The 24942-nt window shown below is 38.7% G+C and overlaps 2 protein-coding genes across 4 annotated transcripts; one reads left to right on the plus strand and one right to left on the minus strand.

Annotated features, from left to right (window-relative positions):
• The first annotated feature begins 314 nt into the window (after nucleotides 1–314).
• cd4-1 (CD4-1 molecule) lies at nucleotides 315–21378 on the plus strand. 3 transcript variants are annotated; one of them, XM_040030099.1, is made up of 11 exons: nucleotides 315–412; nucleotides 13742–13865; nucleotides 17217–17284; nucleotides 17381–17536; nucleotides 17639–17773; nucleotides 18097–18333; nucleotides 18421–18798; nucleotides 19507–19752; nucleotides 19899–19999; nucleotides 20104–20147; nucleotides 20364–21378. In XM_040030099.1, exons 3-11 carry the CDS (start codon nucleotides 17230–17232, stop codon nucleotides 20392–20394), a joined length of 1383 nt encoding a protein of 460 aa, XP_039886033.1. In that variant the 5' UTR covers nucleotides 315–412; nucleotides 13742–13865; nucleotides 17217–17229; the 3' UTR covers nucleotides 20395–21378. The 3 variants fall into 3 exon arrangements, with proteins under 3 accessions (XP_039886033.1, XP_039886036.1, XP_039886035.1); XM_040030102.1 differs by having other exon boundaries at nucleotides 20107–20147; XM_040030101.1 differs by lacking the exon at nucleotides 315–412 and adding an exon at nucleotides 1174–4089.
• On the minus strand, nucleotides 20723–24137 carry LOC120732479 (perlucin-like protein). Its single transcript, XM_040030119.1, has 5 exons — nucleotides 23995–24137; nucleotides 23713–23907; nucleotides 23453–23604; nucleotides 23244–23365; nucleotides 20723–21012 (listed from the first exon to the last, which is right to left on the minus strand). Exons 1-5 carry the CDS (start codon nucleotides 24014–24016, stop codon nucleotides 20850–20852), a joined length of 654 nt encoding a protein of 217 aa, XP_039886053.1. The 5' UTR covers nucleotides 24017–24137; the 3' UTR covers nucleotides 20723–20849.
• Nucleotides 24138–24942: the final 805 nt, after the last annotated feature.

Raw genomic sequence — 24942 nt, forward strand, 5'->3', positions numbered from 1 at the left:
ATTCCCTAAAACTGGTGCAATACCATGCAGCTGTTGACACCAGAGCAGCACTTCATGATATGGAATAAACAGAAAACACCTGTTTACCTCAATAACACGACCACCCGTGGCATACATACATACATGCTCATAAATATGCACAAGTGAAGTATTTTCAATCTTTTATATAAGTTAAGAAAAGCCCGTTTTGTGCACTAAGTTGAGCTTATCAAACCTCTAAAAGTGTCCTCCAGGCTTGTGCCTGAATTTGTAATCTAGTCTGTAAAATGTATTAAGTGCATAACAGAGGGGATGAGATCATAGTGAACGCTGACTTCCTGTGTGTGTGTGTGTGTTTGAAAGAGGCACCTGCAGTGCACACAGCCTACCAAGTGTCAAAGCTGAACTCATAGCTGTACTGAGAAGATCCCATGTAAGTACTCTGTAATACTTTGTATGTATACTTTAGTGTTTTACGTGATAGTAGCAGGTTTTAAAAGCTTTTCTTCAAGGGAGATGATACTTTAATCAGGATAACAACATGTCAAGGGCTCGAATCATAACTACATGCTGACAAATGTCAGAGACGCTGCGAAAGATCCACTCTGATAGACGTAAAGGGGCACGTAGGGTCAAGATTCAAATGTGGTCCCAACAGAGGCCGCTTTTAAAGGTTTTTTGACTGATTTGTCTTGAATTTGATCTGCTCGTGTTTGTGTTTGTTGCCTGAAAAACTGGCACATATTTCCATATTTCATATATATTTATATCATTAGAAGAAAGTGACGATCCACAGTTCGTAGCCAGCGTTCAGTGTGTCTGACTGTCAACACATGAATTGAATTAAATTCGTCAACACTGAAAGATTTATGGTTGTTTTATCATCAGACTTAAGCAATTCTCAAATGAGCCGGACCTGATCTGTAGATTTTACCCTCTATGGGACGTCTTTCAGCCTTCATTAGTCTCTCTGATGTGCTTAAACCTAATGACAACCCTGAGGAGGATTTCAAAATGTCACATCAGAAATGCCTAAAATAGAATTTTCTGCTCTGCAATCTCTTTAAACGTAAAGATCAAAATTTATGCAATAACAGCAGCGCCAGCAACACGTTGTTGATTTTGCAATAAGATGCTAAATTTGTCCTGATCTTACGCAATCAGGACATAAACTAATTTTAATTTTTTTGAAAAAATGTAAAGAAAGTTACAATATCCTTAACAGTTTAAAATCAGGCAGGTTTGCTTGAATGTTAAGTTTAGTGTGTGTGTTGTTCCTCTAAAATATGATAGTGCTAGCTTTGCTGAGGGCCTTGTGCCATGCAGAACGCTTAATTTTGTAGGTAAATAGCAACGTTAATCAAAAAGCTTCAAATACCTTCAAATATTTTTAACACATTTGGTAAAGTGTTTCTTTTACGGCATTTATAAATTACTAAAACACACTGTAGCAAAGTATTTCTCTTATGTTATGTATATAACATTAAAAATGTTTTCACAAGTTAAAACTTCTGCCTTAAAACAGCCTTAAAAAGTCGAAAAAAATCTCACAGCTTATCTTATTTTTATATTTTTGGCACTGATAGTGTCGACAGTAATGTACTGCTTTTATTTAGTTCAGGTAAATAAGACCTGTAGCGTTCCCTCGTAAAGGCCATTTACAGCTGAGTGTGGATCGCACCTCATCTGCTGAGTTTTCTTTAACAAACAAGTAACTCTGAGAAGCTTCCAGCGTGCGTACTATCTTCAGAAATACGCCAGACGATGCCAAAAAATTTACTTATAGCAGGGTTAGTTCAAATGCTACGTGTGGTGGGCAACAAATGATTGTAATATAATGAAAAATTTGCTTGTTTAACGCAAATCTCCTTGTAAACTGTAACACTGAGCATAGTTCAGCTGTTATACTGAGGAAATTAAACTTTAGATCACACTAAGTGGTAAAATCTCATATTTGCTTTAAACTCTAAACTCAGAGGCATTACACAGGTATCCAAACTAGGTTACCTTCAGAAAATAAAAGTTTTGACCTCTCGTTAAAGACAGGTGGCGCGTACGATGGTTGCATCAATGACGGCCTTGTTTTATTGAATGGTCCCAAAGAGTCGTGAAGCAGTGAGCTTGCGTGGCCTCGGGGTCCTGCTGGTTTTGTTTTAGGAGGACCCTGAAACTGAAAATGCTTCCTATGAAAACTGCCAATATAAAATAAATGAAAAAATAAATAGATGAATGAAATGAAATTTACCAAGCGCTGTACTCTCACTCGAATATAAAATATAATAAGTGTAGGATTAAACTGGCTCAAACTTTTTGATTAATATTACAAAAATGGGCAATAATTTAGTGTTGGAGATATCTCACTTGAGATTAGATAGTGCTTGTTTTCTTATCTCTGAGCATTATATCAGGATAACAGTCTAGATTTCACTAATCCGTGGCTCATAGTGTTTTAAATTTTACTCATGATAAGCACCATTAAAATTAGATCTAGCAAACATGGCAAAGTGGCTGCAGACGCACAAAGATCTGGCGTAAAATACTAAAAAATAAATAAACCTGGCTCCTTCTGCGCGAGCGCTTTAATAGATCGCCTCCTTTCAGCTTCTCCATGTTTTATCTACTGCCAGAGCTTAAAAGGAGTCATATAACTCACAATTTTAAAAATGATATTACAAAGTGGTAACAAATTAAAGGAAAATCCTGAAAACCCCCGACCCTGCCAGCGAAGCAATGCGATGCAGTGGCCCCTTTTTACTTTGAGGGGCTTGTCCCTCGAGAGCAAAGCGTCACTAGAAATCAAGCAACCAAAAAGTTGATTTGCACTTTATCCTTTCATGGAGCACTTCTATCCTGAAGGGAGCGGTCTGTTCCAGGATGGAAATGCCCCCGTCCAGAGGGCGCGAGGGGTCACTGAACGGTTTGAATATAAAACGATGTGCTACGGCCTCCCGAGACACGAGATTTTAACCCGGTATGAATGATTTTAGGCTGATGTACTGAACTGCTCTCGCCATCAAATGAGAGAATATCTTGGAAAAGAGTGGCGAGCATCCCCCCCAGCAGAGTCTCAAAGATTTAACGCAAATATTGTAGAAAAGTGCACCCAAGCTGTTCAGGCGGCACGTTGCGGCCCAACTTCTAACTAAGACACTTGCTGGTTTTCACATATCTTTATGATGTTACTTCTGCTGCGTGTGCACATTTTATGTTCCAGTTTGCTCTAAAACTAAATGTTTTGTGACACAAATGAAATTTGGTAACATACATGTCGGATAAAGTCCATCAGTGGCCAACCAGCACAGCGCTGCAGCACAGTCTGAAACAGAAGCGCTACCTTGAGCTTAAAGTGTTGACTGTTTGTTTTGTTTTTTTACACCAAAATGTTAACGTACAGCTGAATGCTGCACCTCACAGGTGTCAGCAGGCACTTCTTACTTGCTGAACTGTCTTCTTGCCTTTCTCGTTTCGAGGGTAGTCTGTTTTCAGTTTGCTCAGTAGGATTGAGGTTGGTTGGCTGATTTGGCCTGTAAATGTCGATCACATGTCCCCGGGTTCTTGGTTGTTTCAGCTTCATGCTCCGGATGCTATTCCTACAATTCAAAGGACTGAATTGTTTATCTCTGTTTATCCAGGAACACCCATAAAGCTGTTCAGAGCAGTTCAAAGCCATTTATTGTTTATTACTGACTAACTAAAGTGCTGCTGATTTACTCTTTTTGTTGCATATCATCGTGAAGAGTCATTAAATGTACTTGTTTCTTCTTCTTGGACTTTAGCAGTGAGCAAAAAGTCTCCTAGAGGCACACACTGTATGTATTTTGATGTTCTCTGTAGGCGATTACTGAGATGTGTTTCCCTTACCCTGTTATGAAAATATAACCTGTCTACACTGGAGGTGTTCTCATATGAGACATTAGGATTCCCTTTTCATGGGACTGCATTAGTCAGTTCTCTTTTTCACTGTATTACCCAAATGTGCACACTCATAGACACAAACATGCAGTCATACAAAGTGAAACTGCAATTTCTGAACCAGGGTGTGTCCCTCCTTCTGCTATTTCCATTTGTCTTGTCATTCCATCGCTACAAACCATCAGGAGCCAAATTCAGGTCAGCAAATCAAATTTTTTACTTCTTGATATCAGCAGGTTAGAAATGTCACTGTTAAAGGACATTGTTGCGATACATGTATTTATTGTTTGTGTAACCTCCATAAACAGCATATTACTGTAAAATTACGCTTATGTGAAAAAAGGAAGTGGACCGTTTTCCCATTCTGAACTTTTATGTATCAGGACATAATAAAATATCATCTGATCCTCAGCAGGGATCTGCAGGCAACACGGCAACCACATCCTGTCCTCCTATCAGGCCAGTAGAGTTAAAGAAATGTGCATACCATAACAGCAGCTGTATGGCCGCATACCTGTGAGGTTGTTGTAAGGTAGTGTTGCATCTGTTAGTATCAGAGTAACAGTCTACTTCCAAAACTTCTCTGCAGTAAACTATAAAACACAAATATGTGATGCTATAAGGTCGCTTATAGCATCACATATTTGGGATGCTATAAGCGATCACAAATATGTGATGTCGTGCGACACTGGGTCGCACGACCCTTAAAGATTAAAAAAACAAGAACATGTGATTAAACTCTTTCATTGTTTAGTTAACAAAAACTAGATGAAAAAGCAGAAACCGTGTGAAATAGAAGATTCAGGAGCTTGCAGAACAACCTTTAACAATAATCATTTTCTGTATGACTTTATCAGTGTCTCACATCATGTTGGCCCACTTTTCTTTGCATTTTTACTTTAGTTCATTGAGGTTTGTAGGCATTCATTTGTGCACAACTCTCTTCAGTTCCCAACACATCATTTCAGTCCGGTTGAGAGCTGGATTTTTCCTGGGCCATTGCAACATCTCGATTTTTGACTTTTGATTTGCTGCTGCGCTTGCGATCGTTGTTCTGTTGCGTGACTTAGCCGTCAGACAGATTGCTTCACATTTCTAAAAGTGTTTCGTATAATGTTAACTGTCAGCTCAGGACAGTGACAGCAGAACAAACATAAATCATTACTCCTGACTGTGCTTGACAGTTGAGGTGTTTGTGCTGATAAGCTGTGGTTCATTTTTCTGAGCGTTATGGCCAAACTTCTCCATTTTAGCTCGATCTGTCTAAAAGCAGTCGTGTGGTTTGTTCAGATGCAAAGCCATGCTGCCATGTTCTTTTTAGACAGTGTTTCTTCTGGCAACTCTTCCGAACAGGATGTACTTGTTCAGTCTTTTTCTGAATGTATTGTTATGAACTTTTACATCTAATAAACTGAGGCCTGTAGAGTCTGAGATGTAGCTCTTGGGTTTTCGGCACTTTCTCTGAGCATTGCTCAGTCTGACCTTGGTGTGAATTTGCTGGGACGTCCACTGAAGATTAGCAGCTGTCTTAAATGTTTTCCACTGATGAACAATCTTTCTCGGTGTAGAATAATAAACTTCACAATGTTAGGAAATGGCCTTAAAGCATTTATAGCATTTACATATAGCAGTTAGTTAGATTACCAGACCGTTGATATCTTTCTTGTTGTTAACACAAACCTGAATGCTCCAGACCTGTAACCTGTTAAAACAGTTAACATGATTAATTGATGAAGTGCATTTGATTATCAGCACCAGGCTGCTACTTACCACTTAATTCCTATGATGAAGGAATTAAGTGGTGGCTCCCACATAGCAAGCAGGTCTGGCCCGGATCTGGTATCAAGCCGTCACTGCTGGCTGACTTCTGGCATGGTAAGTGGTATGTCATCCATATATGGGTCAGGCTTGGCGTAGATGGCACTGACTATGTGATGGCATGCCACATCTGGCTCGATTATGTTTTTGGTTATGTGGCCCAGGATCATAGAAAAGAGGTCTGGCCCGGATCCGGCATCAAGCTGGCACTTCTGACTGACTGGTGTCATGGCAGGGTGTATGTCAACCAGATGTGGGCCAGGTCTGCCAATGATGACATAATTTATGTTCCTGTTTTCCTATTTTAGTTAGAAGACCCAAATGCCATGTTGCAATACTATACTGCTATGGTAGCCAACGTTTCAAATGCAGGTTTGCCAGGTTTGTGAGTGTACACTTTATCCAAAACCTAGTGACGGTTTACTCATGTTTATCACAGGGTGGCTGTAGCTCAGGAGGTAGATCAGAAGGTTAGTGGTTCGATCCCTGTTTCCTCCAGTCTGCATATCAAGAGTGTGAATGTGTATGAATGTAGTTAGGAAGCACTCAGTTAAGAGAAAGTGTGTGATTGGGTGAATGTGTCATGTTGTATAGAGCACGTTGAGTAATCTGGGAGAGTAGAGGAGCGCTATATAAGAATCAGTCCATTCACTGTCTGAACAGAGTTTCCTCATGTTACTTTTGCACTATTATGTTCCGGCACATGTTGTTATTACACGGCTTGATTAAGGTACACATTAGGCTGACATCTGGGGCCAGAGCTGAAACTGTTCTGGGGCAGCACAGGCCGTCATTCTTTGCGGTATGTGAGCCATGTGCAAGCACATTGTGTGGTCCAGATCCGAGCCATACCAATTTTGCTATGTTGGCTGTAGCTCAGGAGATAGAGCAGGTCATCTACTTTTTGGAAGTTGGATCCCTTTTGATTCCCTCCCTGCTCCAATTTGTATGCCAGTAAGTTAACAGGCTTGTAGAAGTAGAAACAAGCGCTTGTCTGTGAATGGGTGAATGGGGCAAAATGTATAAGCGCTTTGAGTCCTTGAGTAGAAAAGTGCTATATAAGAAACGGATGTGTTTAATTATTCATAAACTTCTTCTTAACTTTTAACGTTTACTAAATAAATAATGACACAATATGTCATGTCACATGTTGCTGTTCATTGGAGGTTGTATTTAAATAATGTTAAGTACTGCTAAGAACCAGATCTCTCTTATTATGTGTGATACATTAAAACTTTAGAGATCAAAGAGGGTGTTTTTATCTTTTCCACATGACTGTGGCAGCATCTCCTCGCTCGGGCACCCCGAGTTTAGTTTCTTGGTTTTGTCATACTATGACAAGATATCGGCTCTGTAGAAGTTCCCCTTTTTCTTCCACAACATGGTTAGGGGAATGCTTTGGTATTTAACTTCAGAGCATCTACCCCGAAAGTGAGCACAACTGAACCCTACAGGAGTCCCGTTGATGGTGGTAAAGCCTCAACACGTAATAGCTTAAAATAACCACCATAACATTTCTGAATTAATACTCTGAACACCAAAGAAAAAGGAATTATATATAACGTACTTTTTACAGTTTACAGTAGCTTCCTGTTAATATTTTTTGTACAAAGGAATTGGCACAAACTACAGCGCAAAACTCTGTAAACTGTCCTTATTTTCAATTCCAGTTTGTTAGATTGAAGTATTCGGAGAGGGTTTTTTTGCAAACGTACGTGCATACGTAATGACCCTGACACAAGTGGCAATGTAGCCACCATCATTACATATTTGTTAAATGCCAAACAGCAGCAGATTGTTGCAAAAAACACCAAAAAAAACCCAAAACAAAACAGTTGCAATAGTAAGCAGGATGATGTGTGAGCTTTCAGAGCAGGGAGAGGCAGCACACAGCAGCCAGCTGTAACCCCACTGCAGGTGCACTCCTTTTTTAAAAACTGAATTTCCTGATTATTTTTGAAATGATCGTGTGCTGGGTGATTTCCCTGCAGTAAACTCCCCTCGTGTTTCACTTCCACGCAGGTTTTAGTGTCAGAGCAGCTTTTCATGACTGGAATCGCTGTTAAAGCAACCTGCAGAGGTTGATCGGTCAGTGACCGGTCGCAGGCTAAAATCATTTGTTTTCTTGTTTGTTAAAGTTGTCCTCTCATAGGTGGCGTCTCAGCTGCTCCTCTTCGTCTTGCTGTGTGTTGTTGGCTTTTAAAACTAAAGAAGTGAAAGTGTTGTTAGTAGGCAAAGGGTAACATGCAGTGAATCAGGAAATGAAGCATTATGGTTAAATTATGGCCGGCTTTTTAAATGCTCTTCAGCTCTGTTTGTGTAACAAATGTTTTCTGGTTTTCCTGTTTCAGTAGGTTCACATTAATAGAAACTCTTTCACTGTACACCTGTACTGGCTGTCTAATACAGCTCTAATGTAAGAGATTGTCTTCATTCTTAAAAGACGTCCTAAAGTGTGTGACAAATAACGCAGGTACCATTAAGTCTTTCCCTTTTTGTGTTTCTCTGTCAGTGTTTTCTAACATTTAATGAGTGCAGCAGACATGAAGGGGGGGGGATTTCGTGCTAAAAAGAGTGTCACTTAATTTGACTACCCACATGGAAAAGAAATAGAAAGTGCTTAGAGCGAAATGTTTATGTTTCATGTTCAGGAGATTGACTCTTTGACGTTTTCCTTATACAGTCGTAAGATATTTAGAGTGAACTGAGTAAACATTGTTTTGTGAGGTAGAAATTAGTAGATAATAATATGAGAGATGACCCACTCGGTCACAGTGAATTATCTCTTTATTTCTCCACATTTTGTAACAAGACTTTGTACAGAACGACATCAGCTGAGTAAGTTAAGCCTCTTTTACCTTATAGAACCGGGAAACTGTGTCTTTTACCAAGTATGTGTGTGTTTTGCTTGTAGTTTGCTACTAAATAACTGTTTGCGAAAAATCAGCAGCAGCCCAGCGAGTGGAAAACTTAACGACAAATGCATCTTTACATTTCTCACTTCTGAATTAATGATGTTTACATTCACATCTTCCAAAAGCCACACTGGCTTCATATTGGCTGTGTTTTATTGTGTGTATTTGCGCATCAGATGTTTTATTAAATTTGTCACAGATACTTTTGAAACATCAGTCTGCAAACTTTGGACTCGTACCGCAGGTCATGATCATCATTATCAAAGGCAATATAAACACTTTTTCTATTTCTATTTCTTTTAGTTTACCTTTAACTTTGAAGATGATTTTTGCCCATTAAAAAATCTGCCTCTCCTGTTGCCTCTGAAGCGGCATTAGGAAGCAGGCTCCTCAAAATCAACGCCGCGGGGCCGAGCCTGCAGCGAACAAAAAAACTGCACAAATGCATTTTTAAAATGATTTGATTATTTAATCTAATGGCAGCTTAGTGTGTTTTTTAGCTATTGGGCAGATGTAGCAAAGGAACATCACTGAACTCTTCCTGACACTTTGAATGTGGCCGTCTGTACAATGAGTGGCAACATGTGAGTAGTGGAATAGTGTTTTTGTGCCTAACGTTTATGCAATTAAAATGCAGGAGTAGACATTTAGTTCTTATTTGAATGCATGTTGATGGAAAAAAAAATTGCAAAACATTTCCATAATTTCCGGATATAAACTGTAGGATGTACAGAAAAACATTACTGACTGAAAACTGAATTTTGTCTGTGTCATTGTTTTGAGAAATGCTCTAAAACTGACATCAAATGTTTTTTGTTTCCATTTTGTTTATTCATTTATTACAATAAGCGAATAATCATATTATCTCGATTACTTACAGGAATGCAGTAACGTGCTTCAGCTACGCTCAGCGCATATGCTGCACACACGTCTGTAGGCGCTGTGGAAATATACAGCAGTGTTTCCACTGCAAACAAACGTCATCATTAACCTCATCATCTTAATCACAGATTTATAGTAGCAGTCGTGTGCAGTCCATATGAATTAGAAAATCTACATGAACTGTGGCAAAATCTACATTTTCCTTTTGATAAAAACGATCATCCAGTGGCCCACAAACCAAAAATAACTTACAGATACTGATGATGGAGGTTTTAGCGATGAGTGGGAGAGACAGTAAACTTTTCTGTCTTTGCGACTGTTTCACAAGTTTGAGGTTTCAAAGAAGCTTGAATGAAGTTCCCCTCATGATGAAACAGACTAAATGTTTTCAGGCACTGAGGGAGAATGTCACTTGTTTCTGATTCTTAACATCTTTTCCACTGACATTTTGTTTATTTATGAAACACAAAAACAGCCACAGACTCTTAAACTTCCAGCACACACCCAGCACCTTCAGCACATCCTCCCGTCTTTGGCTAAATCGCACGCCATAAGTCTAACCTGTAATTTTATCAAATACAATAAAACCAGCGCAAGTCAGAGACAGGAAATAGAGATCGATTGCCGAGGGAAACCCTCTGTAGGAGAGATTGGAGGCTGAGGAAGCATGAGAGGCATATGAAAAAAGTGAATCACCCATCTTTCTTGCTTGTGGCCCACACTTTGTCTTTTTCTTTTTCAGTAATGACACAGTGTGGTGCACACCCCCTCGTTAGGTGTGTGTGACTAATGAGGGAGTCCTCACTTTCAAGGTGTTTTCCATCAAAATCACAGCTCATAAACAAATATGCATCCACCGAGGAAAGAAAGGGGTGTCGCGCTGATCGCGGGCTTTGCAGCCGCTTTTATATCCGAGTAATCTGAAAGGAGCTCCGTTTAAAAGCTCATTTCATTTAGGCCTGTAAGCAAACGTTTGGCTGAGGCAGCACAGACGTGAAGGTTTTGTTTTACGAGTGAACAAAAGCTTGTTTCATTTCGAGCTCAGAAGGAACAGAAGCAGGTGTGAGCCCTTCATGAAGGCAGTACAGAGGCAGGCAGAGAAACCTCAGAGAGACACATGAGACGTGTGTGAGATGTTTGTTTTGTCCTTGTTGTGGTTCCTGTATCTAAACCACCTCAGCAGCGTGTTTCTGCAGCACCAGTCTGATCCCCGTAGCCTTCATTAGCCGTGATGGAAGAGATCATCTGATTTCTTGAATGAAAAATAAGCGATTAGCTTCTATTTCAGCAGAATAAACAGCCAAACGATAACCCTTTACAGAGTCAGTGCATCTGTGTCAAACATGCTGCTGAGCCTCTCAGGTCTGCCCTTCAAAGTGTACTACTTCACTGGTATTGTGCCCAAATTTTAAGCAGTTTTGATTCAATTTAATGTAATCTTCCAGTCACAGGATCTCTCATGTTTTCTGAGGACATCAAAGATGCTCAGATTTTTGTAATTAGTTTGCAGTTTAATGTTTTATCTAGCACATCAGCACAGCTGCCGTAGCTGTAAGGCAATACTGTACTCACCCATACAGCTCGTGTGTACAACTTCTGAGAAGCTGACAACAGTGAGAAAACACAGAAATCTACAGATGTTGTTGAGTCGAGCGCAGATGTGACTCGGCTGCATTTTAGGAGTGCAAATAAGAACAAGCAGATGATCAGCTCCCTCACAGGTGGACAGTTACTATTATTAAGTAATAAAGCAATGAGTAATCAGAGTGCCATACAGAGAGAAAAGTGAAATGTGCAGAGAATCTGAAATCTTAAGCTCAAAATTATGATACCGATCCCCAACAAGAGTCATCTGTGGGACTCTTTATATCACTTTTCAGGTCAAGAAGGGAGATTGAGGGAAAGGTGTTGTTATATTTCTCCCGGACTGCCCGAACTCTGCAAGCTATACGTATAAATGAATTTTAGTGGCATGGCAGATTGACTGATGACGACCGATTGCCTTCATGTCAAAGAAAAGAAGAATATCGCCTCTACCATGAATTTGATCACACTCTGCTAAAATGAACTGGATTGATGCTGCGTGCCTTTTTTTAAATGAACAAAGTAGTTTGCTGATAATTACATTTAGCACAGTTACATTTACAGACTAATGTTGGCCGTCATAGACCTCAGTCTGGTCAACCTTTTATTCACGTGTTTGTCTGTTAACAAAGGGTCCCAGATATTTTAGCAACTAAAGTGACCCCTTTATACTTTATACAACAAAACCTAATTTACATGGCTCTATTTGTGTTTATTCTAATGTAATCAGTAACGGTTTTAAATCATTTTGATGCCGAAGTTACCCAACTCAAACGCTTTAGCTATATTTCATCGTCATCGGGCACCGAGTATGTGCTCGACTTTTGCAGATTTGGTTCTCTGAGTCTGTTAGCTGAGCTCACTGTAAAACATTGTAATGCAGCGATTCCAAGTAAAAACATTTAAATAAAACAAACCAGAAACATTTCCATCATCATACATGACCCCACACAACTTTCCATTATCCCTGACACACCATTGTTCCAATTCCTGTAATCTATGAAAAAATATGAGTGAAGTAGACCGATGAATTCATGGTAGGAAATGTTTTCATGATTAAAGATTAAAGACAAATATTTCTACACCGCTAACGTCATAAATGAGTCCACGCGGTCATTTGAAGTTAAAACTCGCAAACCCAGTATTGTTCTGATGAAGTTCGATCAGTTTTTCTGTTTAATACAAATTTGCTGGTAAGACATAAAGAAACGGGAATTATGTAAGACAGAAACATTCAATAAAAAACTATTGATCGCTTTCACCCGCGCTGACCGTTTGGCGGGTCTTTTCTTGTCAAACGCACAAAGGGAAGATTTTCTTTACTCGACAAATCTTTACATTTCAGTACAGTTTGTTTTATTAAAATTAGTTCATCGAATCTTAGATTGAAAGGAAATTTCAATTTACTGCTAGTTACCGCCAAATAACATGACACAGTGGTTTTTATTTTGATGAATGTTTTCCTCGATGCTGTAGCTTCGGCGGAGCTCCGTAACAAGCACAAACAGATTATATACATCGAAAAATGAGTAACATTTAAGCTACTCAGCAACAACTGAAGAAGACATATTGTGAACATTTATTCTGGCGGGTATGTTTGTACGATTGTGATTTCAGCACCTTTACACGCGCGGCTGGGTGGACTTATAAATTTCACAAAGTAATTGTGTTTGTTGACTTTATTCTACTTTAACATCCATTCATCTTGTTCTGAACTTTAAAACTTAGGCCGTGATTATTGGTTGATTGATGATTCGCTCGCCGTGTTCAGACAGCAATATTTGTTTGCTTTCTGGAAGAAATCTAAACATGTCAAAGATGGAAAAAAATGAACGATAAGGGCAATTTTAAAGTGCGAAGAGGTTCTGAAAAGCACTGGTCATGGAAGTGAGAGCGAGACCTTACAGAAGAGACGCTGCACTGCACCGTCGTCGATAGACTTGAAGGTTTTAAGTCCATGAAGTCTGTTATTCCGTCATATATAAATTAATCTCATATATGCCGCTCTCCCAGGAAAAAAAACATCCCTAAACTTTTTGCTTTTCTCATCCCGTTCTGCACTTTATCCGACTTTCTCTCCAGGAAATGTCGCATTTTTAATTTGCATCAGTCAACTGTTTTTGTGAAGATTGGTTCAGCAGTTCATGCTTGAATTCTGATACACTAATTATGTATCTAAATTGGTACAATTATAAGACCAGTGGAAAATTACAATAAATTAGTCTGTAAGCGGCTCATGTGCCGCTTAGAACGTGCTAAGGATAGATAATGAGTCCGGAGAGACCCTTCACAGAGTTTATGACATAAACAGCATCTCATACTTAATGAGCTAAGACATTTTACCCCATTAAGATTTGTTCTCTATTTGTTATTATAGCCACTGGACAGATTAAAAGTAAAAACAGAGACTCAAAAAAACATTTAATTTTACTGATTAAATGACGACATGATTACACTGCCAAAGCGATGCGTTTCAGTGTTTTGTGTATATGAATCTTAGATATTTTGTTTACTCTAAACAGTACCCAACGGTAAACAGTTTAAGGGGGTAGAAAAGTTTCGAAAACTGATCTTGAGTAGAGTTTAACAACCAATCAAAGGTCATTTTTCTGACTTTGGGTCTGATCAGCATCTGTGTGTGTGTCTTCCAGGCCAATCAGTGCTGAGGGAGGTGCAACGGCATTTAAAAAGAGGGCTCGTTTGATAAATATACAACACTTCCGACTGACTCCGGATCACTGAGCACAGAGGGACACTCTGCACTGAGCAGCCGCTGTAAGTATTGTGTAATTTTTCAGGTTTTAACCTAATACACACATAATTCAGAACCACGGCACACGTTGTAAAGTTAATTTATACTAGAATTATCAGTATCACATTTTTTTTAAATAATAAGTTTGAAATATAAACATGTAAAGCCTCAACAGGCCCAGTGGAGCCAGAATATCACGCTGAGTTTTATGCAATTAGAGCTCCAAGGTAAGTTTTATAAATCGACAGTGCAGTGACGATCCTCTCCAGATATGAAAAAACTGAAAGAAAAAACTAAATAATAAACTTTTTGGAGGATTTTAAAAACACACACATTAAACGTTGCCTGAAAATGTAATTTCAGATCGTATTATTAAAAATGTTAAAATGCTAATCCAGTTTCTTGTATTTCTTTTTTCTTACATTTAACTAAAACATATAATCGTTTAAGCGCTGAGCAACTGACCCGTACAAAACAGATGACCGCTGAGCAAAAGATGTATGTGTAATTTTCAAATTATACATTTACAATAAAATAGGATATAAACATTTACACCGGTGGATTATTTTAGCTTGAACTAAATATGTTGACGTAGCATTAGCGATAGTTGTGTACCACAGTTATTTTTTAAGTTACTCACAAATTCACGCTTTATGACACACAACTATTCCTGATTTTTCTGAAAAACAAACAATCTAACACTTTAATTTTTTCTTAAGCTTCATAAATAAAATATGTTTGAGGTGATGGTGAAAAAAATAAAGGAAACTTTTTGTCAAATTAATTTAAAGTCTGGCCAAAAAAAAAAGAATAAATAAGACAAATGAAGATAAAAAAAAATGAGATGAATGAAATTAAATGAAATGCTGCTGTTAATCTGGTTTCTCTGTTCATTCAGCTCCCCTCCTTCATCTCTCTGCTGTGTCTGACCCTCATCCTCCCCTCCCCCCGTCTCTGTGTTTGTTGTTGTAGCACCCTCCTGACTGCAGATATGATCATGCTGGTTTCTGGGTTATACTTCCACAGGTGCGATGACTTTGAACGTCAGTTTGTCATCAGTTTCACTCCATCACCGATCTTCCCTCATTATTTTTTCTTACAAACTCTGATACAATTCATATTAAACACTATGCAGTTTCAGTCGAGTGAAATAGATTATATTGGGGCATAAATTCTCTGAGACATTCTTCCTCAACAACAAAAACACCCCAGATTTTAATATTTCCTGTTGATTTTCTTCTTCTGGTAGCTGGCTCATCTATGAGCGCTAACAATTAGCTTTTTTAATTCAAGATTTTAAGAGTGAGGCCCCTAGAGAGATGATTGCACTCTAAAGCTGTTACGAGAATTATTTATTTTTTATTATTTTCATGTGAATAATGAGGCTATTAGTAGGATAAAGGAGGACTTGGTGACTTTTATATTTATCCCAACACATTTATGCACATTTAGCCCATAAGGACATTGTGCATCATACGTGGAGCTGATTTTCCCTCCAATGGTGAAACTAGTGAAAACCTGTAATATTATTAAAGGTATTTGGGGGCACTTTACTGCACAGAGACATGTAGAGCCGGCGCCTGGGCTGGCCCAAACTAGAGACTCCGCAAACCTTTAATTTTACCGTGAGTTTAAATATCTATTAGCAGTTAAACCTTAAACAATAACTCAAAATAACTGGACACAAGCAGTTATTGTGTGTCTCCACATATTATATATAATAGCGCATTAAATTTAGATTTAAAACACATTCGGTCGCCGATAAAAAAAAAACATGTATTTAGGCGTAAAGTTCTGTTTTACCTCACTATTGAAGAATATTTTGATGAACAATTCTCTGATCTTCGTCTGTTTCACGAATAAAGAGCCCACAGCTTTATCCACGTCTCATAGAGAATCGTGTCATCACAGCATTGCCATTTTTCTTCAATCAAAATAATTTATTATTTTTGATCGATTTATGTTTTGATCTAAAGTGTTTAATCCAAAAAGGAAAAATCTGATACAGAACTCAAGTCTTATCATTTAAAAGTCAAATAGTTCCTAAGATCTCTGGAAGTTGTGTAGTGTTGCACAAATAAATCTGATTCGCTCAATCTGCTCATTCAAAATAAAAAGTCTTTAATGAACATCGGCTTATACATTAAAGAAATATTCATAATCTTACTTTAAAGCTGCTTCCCCTTCAAGAGTGTGTTTGTTGGGAGGGCACATAAATGCCCTCTTTTAACATTTTTTCAATATTAATTTATTTATCTTTTTACACAAACATACCTTTAGAGTTTCTGTGCACAACCATAACACAGCGTACAGGCAAAGAGAAGAAAAACAGAGATAAGGGGTGAAACAGAAAAAAAAAGGAGAGAAACATCTACCTTAAACCACAGTCTAGGTGTGCTGCCGGTGCTGTGGTCTTTTTAAGCGTGGAGAGATCCGTCTTTCGTGGAACACAGGAGGAAGAGAGGGGGTGTGAGAGGCAGAAGAAGGGAGGACTGGGATAAGAATCTGCACCCTTCACTAAATCAAGTCCCACCACAAGCCAGCTTACGCTCTGAGCCTCTTCCCTCCAACATTTGTCTGCTTCTTTTCATCCAAAGCCCACCACAGGCCGCCTACTCTCAGCTCTCTGAACTACTTGTCTTTTATCTTCTCAAATCTCTCAAAATCTGAGACCACCACAAACCCCCCTTTGCTTCCTGTTGAATGATTTCACTTTGCAGCAGACTTCAATATACACAGGACGCTACAACTAAACTAAAGACTCATTTTTACTGAAATGCTTATTTTTCAACATCTACTTTTCTTCTTGTTTGTCACTAAATGATTAAATATAGTACGACATATTTACGATGTATTGCGGACCTGTTCAACAGCTCTGAAAGACCTTCAAGTTTCATTTACAGGTTACATAGAGAGTTATTTATTTATTGATTCGTATGCAGTGAAGTACAACATCACTACTAAACACCCTCAAATCAATCGGTCAATGCATTTTTTTAAAGGATCATATTGAGTTCAGGCAGCAAATCTCAGACAATTGAACAGTAAATTGGATTTGCCATATAAACTTAAGAAGCAGGCTGATGTGGAATTTAATTCCATGGAGATTTTCTTTATGGTTTTCTTCTGTGTTGTATCTGTTTCAAAGAACTACATACATTTGTGATCATATAATATATAACAATTATACCTCGGGCTTTCTGATGTAAAGAAAGTAATACATTTCTTGAATATTGTTCTGCTCTTTTAAGAAAGTAGCAAATAATCAGGCTTGAAGTCTTAATCAAAAAAGTTAACATTTGAAAGAAGCTATAAAAATAAAGCTTATAGTTACTATAAAAATCTATAAACTGTATTTTTATTATATTTTTCAGACATATAACAAGGATGAAGAACTTCATTCAGTCCCTTCTTCTTATCGCTGTGATTGTGTCAACTACCGGTAAGACGCCCTGACTGTAGACTCATTTATTTTCATTTGGAAACTGGACTGTTTGATATTCCGTATTAACACATAACATCCTTCTCATCCTTGTAGGTGCTCAGAAAGAGATTTATGCTAAGGAGGGACAGGATATTACCTTGGAGCCAACATCCTATCCAGCAAACTCTTATGTGTACTGGTATTTTGAAAAACAGGATGGTCATCAACTTGCCTGGCTTAACCCCTTAGGCGGAAAGGGATTCAGTAATGGTAAACCATATATTTATGTATATATTATTTATTTATTGTTACTGAGCAGGGAAATACAGGTAAATAAAAAAATATTTTTAACAATAACTTTCTGCCTTGTAGATGAGAAGTGGAAAAACAGGTTGTCCTTAACTGGTGCCTCGCTGGTCATAAAGGCTTTGCAGGAAGACCTCTTTGGGACTTTTGTCTGTAAAATCAGTGACTCGATCACTGTATTTAAAGTCATTCAAGTCAAGGGTAAGAGCAAAGATAAGGTCACATGATTAGTGTGTAAGTTTAATTAATGGTTATTAAAGTTTAAACCACTGTATTTACATATCTGCATCATATTCAACAGTCTTACACAAGTTGTTCAAATATAGCGCATGTTTTTAATTTGTGTCCTGAGATGTTTGATGTAAGAACAGTTTAACTTATTAACTTCTTAACATGGCCTTTATGAATTCATTGGACATGACAATCTGTTTTTTTAAACTACGTATGTGAAAAAAGTTTATTTTAAAATGTAAAATATATCACTTCTATTCTGTTTCCTTTATTCTGCTTGTTTTCTGTGCTAGTGATTGAGAAATCAGCCTCTCCTCTGTTGTCTGGCGAGTATCTGAGTCTGACCTGCAGTCTGGGAAGTGTTCCTCAAAATACAGCTGAGATTTACTGGCTCAGTCCCCAGGGAAACAGAGAAGGAAACAAAGGAGCAGTCAACATTGAAGCCAGAAGTGAACACAACGGCCAGTGGGACTGCGTAGTGAAAAGAAATGCCAATGAAAAGAAGTTCCCAGTTTCTGTTACAGTTGTGGGTGAGTTTCTGTGTGTTTGCATTTGTTTCGCAGTTGTGTATCCTCATCTTTAAGATCAGGTTTCTAACAGTTTCTCCTCCTTTTTAGACCTCGCCCCTGTGCCTTCACATCAGTATACATCCACAGACTCGCCTCTCACCATCCCTTGTTCTTTAACTTCTCCTGTTAGCTGGGAACAAGTGAAAAAAAAGGAGATTGAGGAAGTTCAGTGGCACTTTGCTCCTAAACTCTCCTCAGGCAACCTTTCTGACAATCCAGAGCAGCTCTTCTCCCTCGATCTGGAAAAACTTACCTGGAAGAAGGGTAAAGACAAAGGACTGTCTCCTGTATATAACATTAAAAACGGAAATCTGTCTTTGACCAAATCAAAGGCAACAGTAGAAGAAAGAGGACGCTACACGTGCTCAATGAAATTTAAAAATGGCAAGACTCTGGAGACCACAGTAGACGTAGTGGTGTTGGAAAGTAAGTCACATTTTTTTGACAAGACCAGCTCTGTGTTGCACTCACCTCCGTTATATTTAGGGTTATTTTTTCTTTGTGACCGCTCTTGCTGCCTTCCTGCTCGGCCAGTATTTTCATTTCTCTGCTACTGAATTTATTTGCAAGTGTCCACAGTGTGACATGTTTCTAATTCACAAGCTCCTCTTGTTTTAATTGGCTGTATTAAGCATCCCCTCTGCCAGAACAGCGTGCTAACACAGTGAATCTTAATTGGACCGTGTGTTATGAGAATTTATGAAGTAAACTATGATTTCTCAGTTGCGGCTGAATGTTTTTTAAAGTAGAACCAGAAACAAATACAGATCTGATGTATTTACTCACAGGAAATTGCTCCTATAACACAATTTCTCTGGACTGTTCTCAAGCAAACCCACAACTCACATTATATTCAAATGATAAAAGCTATATTTAAATATTGATGTGAGATGTTGAATTTCTACAGCATTCACATGTGGAGGTTTGAAGCCAAACCTTTTGTTTTTTACAAGCTTTTATTTGGGAAAGAAATCAAAATGTCTTGTTTAGACATCATCGCTGCTTTCGTGGCCAAAGTTTTAGTCTGATTTCAGGAAAATGCCGTTACAGACAACTTCTTTGAAGCAATTTATTTTATAAAATGCATGTTTTTCATTTTATTTCTTTGTTCTTTCTCTTCTGCTTCGTCTCCAGTCATCGCCCACCCAAAAGCAGAGCTAATCTACGGTCAGCAGGTCAATCTGTCCTGCAGCACTGGTGACCAGCTGCCCAATGATATGAAGTTAAATTGGACTTCACCTAAAACATCGTCATTTTACGCCTCTTACCCCACCCATATTACTGTCTCGGAAGTGGGCAAAGAAGATAACGGAAAGTGGGGGTGTGAGCTGTGGCAGGGCGGCAACAAGCTGACGTCAGATGAGATACTGCTTAAGATCGGTGAGCACGGGAAGTGAGACGAGCAGGAAGTGTGACATGGGCCTGACCTTGTGACCACAAAATTTTAAGACAGAAACTTCTTTTACATGATGTGTTCTTTCTATACTGTATACTGTTTGATGACTGTCTGTCTCTGTTGTGTACAGAACCCAGACTGAGTGTGTGGATGCTGGTGATCATTTGCAGCGCAGCAGTCATCCTTCTCCTCCTCCTCGTGCTCGCTTTCATCCACTACCGACGCAGAAAAGTACAGTTCAGCCATTCATATTCCTTTCTTTTCAATCACACTGAGTTATTAGTTCAGCTTTAAGAGTTACCCCTCTGTGTCTGCCTCTTTGTCACTCACATTAGCAGAAAACGAGACTCCTCAGGCATCAACTCTGCCAGTGCAAAAAGTACGTACTAACCATTTCCTGAACTGGTAAAATGGCTCCAAAGCCACATTTATAAGCATGCACACTTATCAGCACTAAAATCTGAATGACACTTTGAGCCATGAGATATTTTTTGAAGTACGAACATTACTTAAATAAGCATTTATGATTTGGCTTTTGTAGTTCTGCGTCAGTTTCCATAACTCAAACAGAAACCTGGGACTTTTTCTTTTTCAGCCCCAAACCAAAAGGATTTTACAGAACGTGAAAGCTCACAGACCGGATCTTTAAGAAGAAATGGGAACACGCTGAATTTCTGATCTGATATGTTCTGATTTACCTGATTACCTGGATTTACATCTCTCATTTTGCCATACTGGAAAGTACAAAAGAGTTTTGTTGGATTGAGGATCAAACATATCAGGCAATCTGGACTGATTTTATGTATTTTGTGTATGATTATTACCGTCTGTGACTTTAAATCATTTACACTTTGAGTCTATCTGTAGACTAAATTTCCTTATGTATATTTTTTGAGGAGGTCTGTAATGCTTTCAGATGTGTAGGTGCTTCTGTAAATTTACATGTGCAGCATATTATTTGTGTAAAGTTTATTGCTAAAAATGGAAAGATGAAAACTGTAATGTGTAAAAACATTAGTAGATGTTTTCAATAAAGCATCAAAATCTTTCTGAGTGATGTTCCTGTAGAGGTCCTCTTGGGCTAATTTAGCGGGATGGCATCCATCTGACAGATTCGTCGATACTGGAAGGAGCAGGGAACGTCGTACCAGTTCTGATTCTGGGTGTCCACCACCGCACAGTCCTCTCCAGCTTCCCCAGCGGACGCGTTGTTATCCGGCTCAGACTTCAGTGTGTTCCAAAATCTTTACAACGCAGATGGAAGAAGATTAACATTACTTTCATTAATATTCTGCTGAAGTGGCATTTCACCTGCTAAGTTTGTGCACTGTTTTAACAGTTGTCTTGGAAGATGCATTACTTTTAAGTAATTCTTTATTCTTCAAGAGCCATCACCAGCTAAAGGACCTGTTTATTTACAGGATGGTTCCTTGTGCTTGTGCACATTTCTAGTTGTGACTATAGTTAGTTTGAAGGATGGAGGAACTGATGCAAAACATGCCTACACCTACATACTAGTTGATGAATTGCTGTGAAGTTTTGCAAAAAACTTAAAAAAAAAAAAAAAAAAGATCAAATTGACTTGTCCTCCAGCGCAACCATCAGGTTTTCAGGGAACTGCCGTAAAGGTTATTTAATAAATGTTTGTGCTTTGTACTTTTCATCATGTCTAATATGGTGATGTTCTCATGAAAACAGTGGTAGTTTTCTTCTTCGAGCAGTTTTCTCATGGAAAAATGTCATGACGTAATGAGACATGCAATTATATTAAAACATCTATAAATCTAAACACCGTCTGTTGGAGGGAATTCATTTCACATACACCATAGGCTAGTCCAGAGACTTTAGCAACCTATTCAGCATTATTAGTAATATGTAACCTATAAAAATAAAAACACCCCACATTACTTAAACCAGTAATTATGTACTTGGTGCCAAGAACTCTTTGCTGTGTACAAAAGCCCGATTAACAGGCTGAAAATGCTCTTTAAGGTCTTGGCGAGCTCTGTGAACCCATCTGGGTTGATTTTAATCGAAGCTGATCCTCAACTCTGCCTCGATCACCGTTTTCTCAAAAGAAGTACATTTATTGTTAAGTCTTTAGTGAACATGCATGAACCAAAACTCTGTGTAGGTGTCAAACTGTATGTTTCCTTTACAGCATATGAAACCTAAATAAAAGATGATGGCAACGTTACAGAAACACCCAGGCCTTCATTTTAAGTCTCTAAAGCATTCAGTGTGTAGGCAGGCAGGTGCTGCAGCTCCATGCAACAATGTTTGTCGTTAAACCAACGATAGGTTACTCGATGATTATTCAGACTAGCGTGTTCATTTATACATGTTTGCTTTAGGATTGTAGAGAAATGTCGTGTTTGTCATTTGTCATAATAATATAAATATTTGTTTAAAATTGTTTAACTAAGTAAATATGATTAAAGAGCAAAATGGTCAGAATTAGCATCAGCATTTTCATTTTGTTTTATAAACTGAAAATTAATAATTCATATTTTCAGCAATCGTTTTATCTTCATTTTTTGCACAATCTGCACTACCAAACAGACTCTAATGTGATCTGTGCATCTATCTAGAAGTGGCCAAAGGAGTCATTTAACTGACATAAACAACAATCACGCAATTTTTTATTTTTTACTGTTTCCCAACTGCTTCTCTACCAGCCATAGACTGTATATAAAAAATGGACACAGCCAGCATGGTGTCACCCACTGGTTTGCAAAGTCCTGCCATGAAACCTTGAGTTTAGCAATGACGATGAGCGACCCAAGGAGCACTGCAGCTCTTAAGGCAGCAGCGTATCAATCAGTAACTAGGCCTGAGCTAAACCACACTCTGGTTTGACACAGGCTTAATCCTCAATTTTTGACTACAATCTGATGTTATATTACAAAATGCATAATTTTGTGTTAAAATAACTATCAATTGAAACAGTAAGGCATCAGGAAAGTGTCCATGAGTGATTTCTTTATTGACTTCCATACAGTCTGACTTCTTTCTGCATCTATATGAGGTGCCCCCTGCTGGCCATTTGAGAGAATGCAAGTTCCTGCATCCATGAGACAAAGCCTGTGTGGTCTTCACAGTAGGTGCAGACATCGCACTCGAGTTACAGTGAGGAAAAACTCATAAGTGAAACCCCGTAACTGTTTAGGGTTTTTGACACGAAAGCTATAGCAGCTGATTTAACCTGTTTTAACAAAGCATCAGATGGACATTTTTAAACTAATAGCTTTTACATATTTTTAAATGTCCACAAGCTTCAACATCACACAATCCACAGTAAGAACTATTTGTCTAACTGATGATCATTTGTAAACTGCATCTGTTAACAACCATCAGAAATGCTTTTTACTTTATTTTTTTACTTTATTTATTTTTTGTTAGATCACCCACTTTTTGTATGATGATACCATCCTGAGAAGACCATTGAAATTTGAATCAATCAATTCATACTTACGAAACTTGAAGCGTTGAGTTGTCCACCCATTTCCAGTCTCCTTCGTTCTCAATGTCACTCAGCCCAAGCCAGTAGAATGGGTTAAATGTCCCAATCGTCCTGGCTTCTTTTTCAAGAGCGTCCTAAAAATATGTTCAGTCAAATTCTTTAGTACTTGTGAATTCCAAAAAAATACATTTGAAACATTTAAAGTACAAAGAAACTCTCACATGCTCTTCTTTGGTGGTCAAGATGGCGAGATGTCCGCCAATATCCTTACATTTGAGCGTACTGTTAAGCCAACCGTCGTTATCGTTGCTGAGGAAAAAGCAGTGATCCCCTACGTGAACCCACCTGTCAGGACACTCTGTGCAGTTGATCGCTGTAGGGTGACACGGGGACAGACAAATATACAAGTTAAACTTTTATAGAAAGGTCCAGAACAAGAAACAAGCACTGAATTATCATTCATTTGCTGAACATTTGGTACCTGGAGCAGAACAGTTGTGTGCCAGGTCGGAGTACTGGCTGCACATGTGTCTGAAGCGGTCCTTCAAAGACTCTAGTTTCAGCTTTAGAAAGGTCAGCTCTCCCTCTGTGTTGTTTGCATCCTGAGCAGATTCAGCATTAGCGAACAGGCCGAGCACAGCGCAGAGGATGGCGAGGCCTTTAATGCCCAGGGTGGCTGATGACAGACAGCAGACTCAGCATTAGCACACATGCAAACAGATCCGGACATACGAATATCTGGAGCTGCATCGGGGCTTCTTACCTTTCTTTTGGATAAGATGCATGTCAGCTGTCAGCTTGCAGGATATCGCAGTCTTTGGTGTCCTCTCTTTGCCCTTTTGATCTTTTATATAGCAGTTTGTGTATCAAAGAGAAGGGAAAAGTACAGATTGCACAAATCTTCCAGACAGATTGGACTCTTCATGGCTATCAAACCATGTAAACTCAGATGGTGCAATCTCTTGTAGCCAAACTAGTAATAACCTGCCATGTTGGATTGCACAAACAAACATTTGATGATGGGGAGCTGGCATGTAGGTTCAGTATTATTTACCAAAAACATGAGCAAAGTTCTCTTTCTGTCCCCAACTTTTTTAAAACTGGCAAAAATGGAGGACTGACTATGACTCAGCATTTACCAGCACTGCAAGTGTGTGTGTGCTGGTAAACATGTGCGTGTGTGCTTAAGGTTATTTGAATTCTCTTCATAAGCAGAACAGCTGTAACAATATCACCTCTTCACCACACACACACCAGATGCCCACTCTGTTCTTCCAGCACACTGTCAATATTTTTTCTGGTACATGTCCAAGTTATTTTTTTTCCTGGCACCTTATTCCCACAGACATTGTCAGCTCTTGTGCTTCATGAGGTTTTTGTTATTCAAACCAAACTAATTAAAGCAGAGAGGAGGGGTGTTTCATGTTTGTGTCTTATTCAGTGACTGCTGTGCTGAAATTTGTGGTTGCACATGACCAGAAATTCTTCTCTTCTGACTTCCTGTACTTTTCTCGCTGAGCCACAGCTTGGCTCTTCTTTTTTAAAACACGCTGTTCTCGCCTGCTTTCCCATCACAACCTTGTCACAGCTCCAGTTCTAGTTCTTGTTGCTTTAATTAATGTCAGGAGGAGTTCAAGTACACACTGTATTTTTTCGGATCCTGTTAAAGAACACGTTCCCCCATTCTGACTCATCCGTAACGAATTTCCAG

Source organism: Simochromis diagramma, unplaced genomic scaffold (assembly GCF_900408965.1).
Source record: "Simochromis diagramma unplaced genomic scaffold, fSimDia1.1 OVJJ01000361.1, whole genome shotgun sequence".
Taxonomy (NCBI): Eukaryota; Metazoa; Chordata; class Actinopteri; order Cichliformes; family Cichlidae; genus Simochromis; species Simochromis diagramma.

Excerpts from the sequence above, each read along its gene's own strand:
- cd4-1 (XM_040030099.1), top strand. The coding sequence starts at position 17,230 with ATGAAGAACTTCATTCAGTCCCTTCTTCTTATCGCTGTGATTGTGTCA. Across the intron at positions 17,285-17,380 it reads TGTGATTGTGTCAACTACCG|GTGCTCAGAAAGAGATTTAT; the intron begins GTAAGACGCCCT and ends TCATCCTTGTAG. Across the intron at positions 18,334-18,420 it reads AGTTTCTGTTACAGTTGTGG|ACCTCGCCCCTGTGCCTTCA; the intron begins GTGAGTTTCTGT and ends CCTCCTTTTTAG.
- LOC120732479 (XM_040030119.1), bottom strand. The coding sequence starts at position 24,016 with ATGCATCTTATCCAAAAGAAAG. Across the intron at positions 23,908-23,994 it reads GCATCTTATCCAAAAGAAAG|CCACCCTGGGCATTAAAGGC; the intron begins GTAAGAAGCCCC and ends GTCTGTCATCAG. Across the intron at positions 23,605-23,712 it reads ACACAACTGTTCTGCTCCAG|CGATCAACTGCACAGAGTGT; the intron begins GTACCAAATGTT and ends GTCACCCTACAG.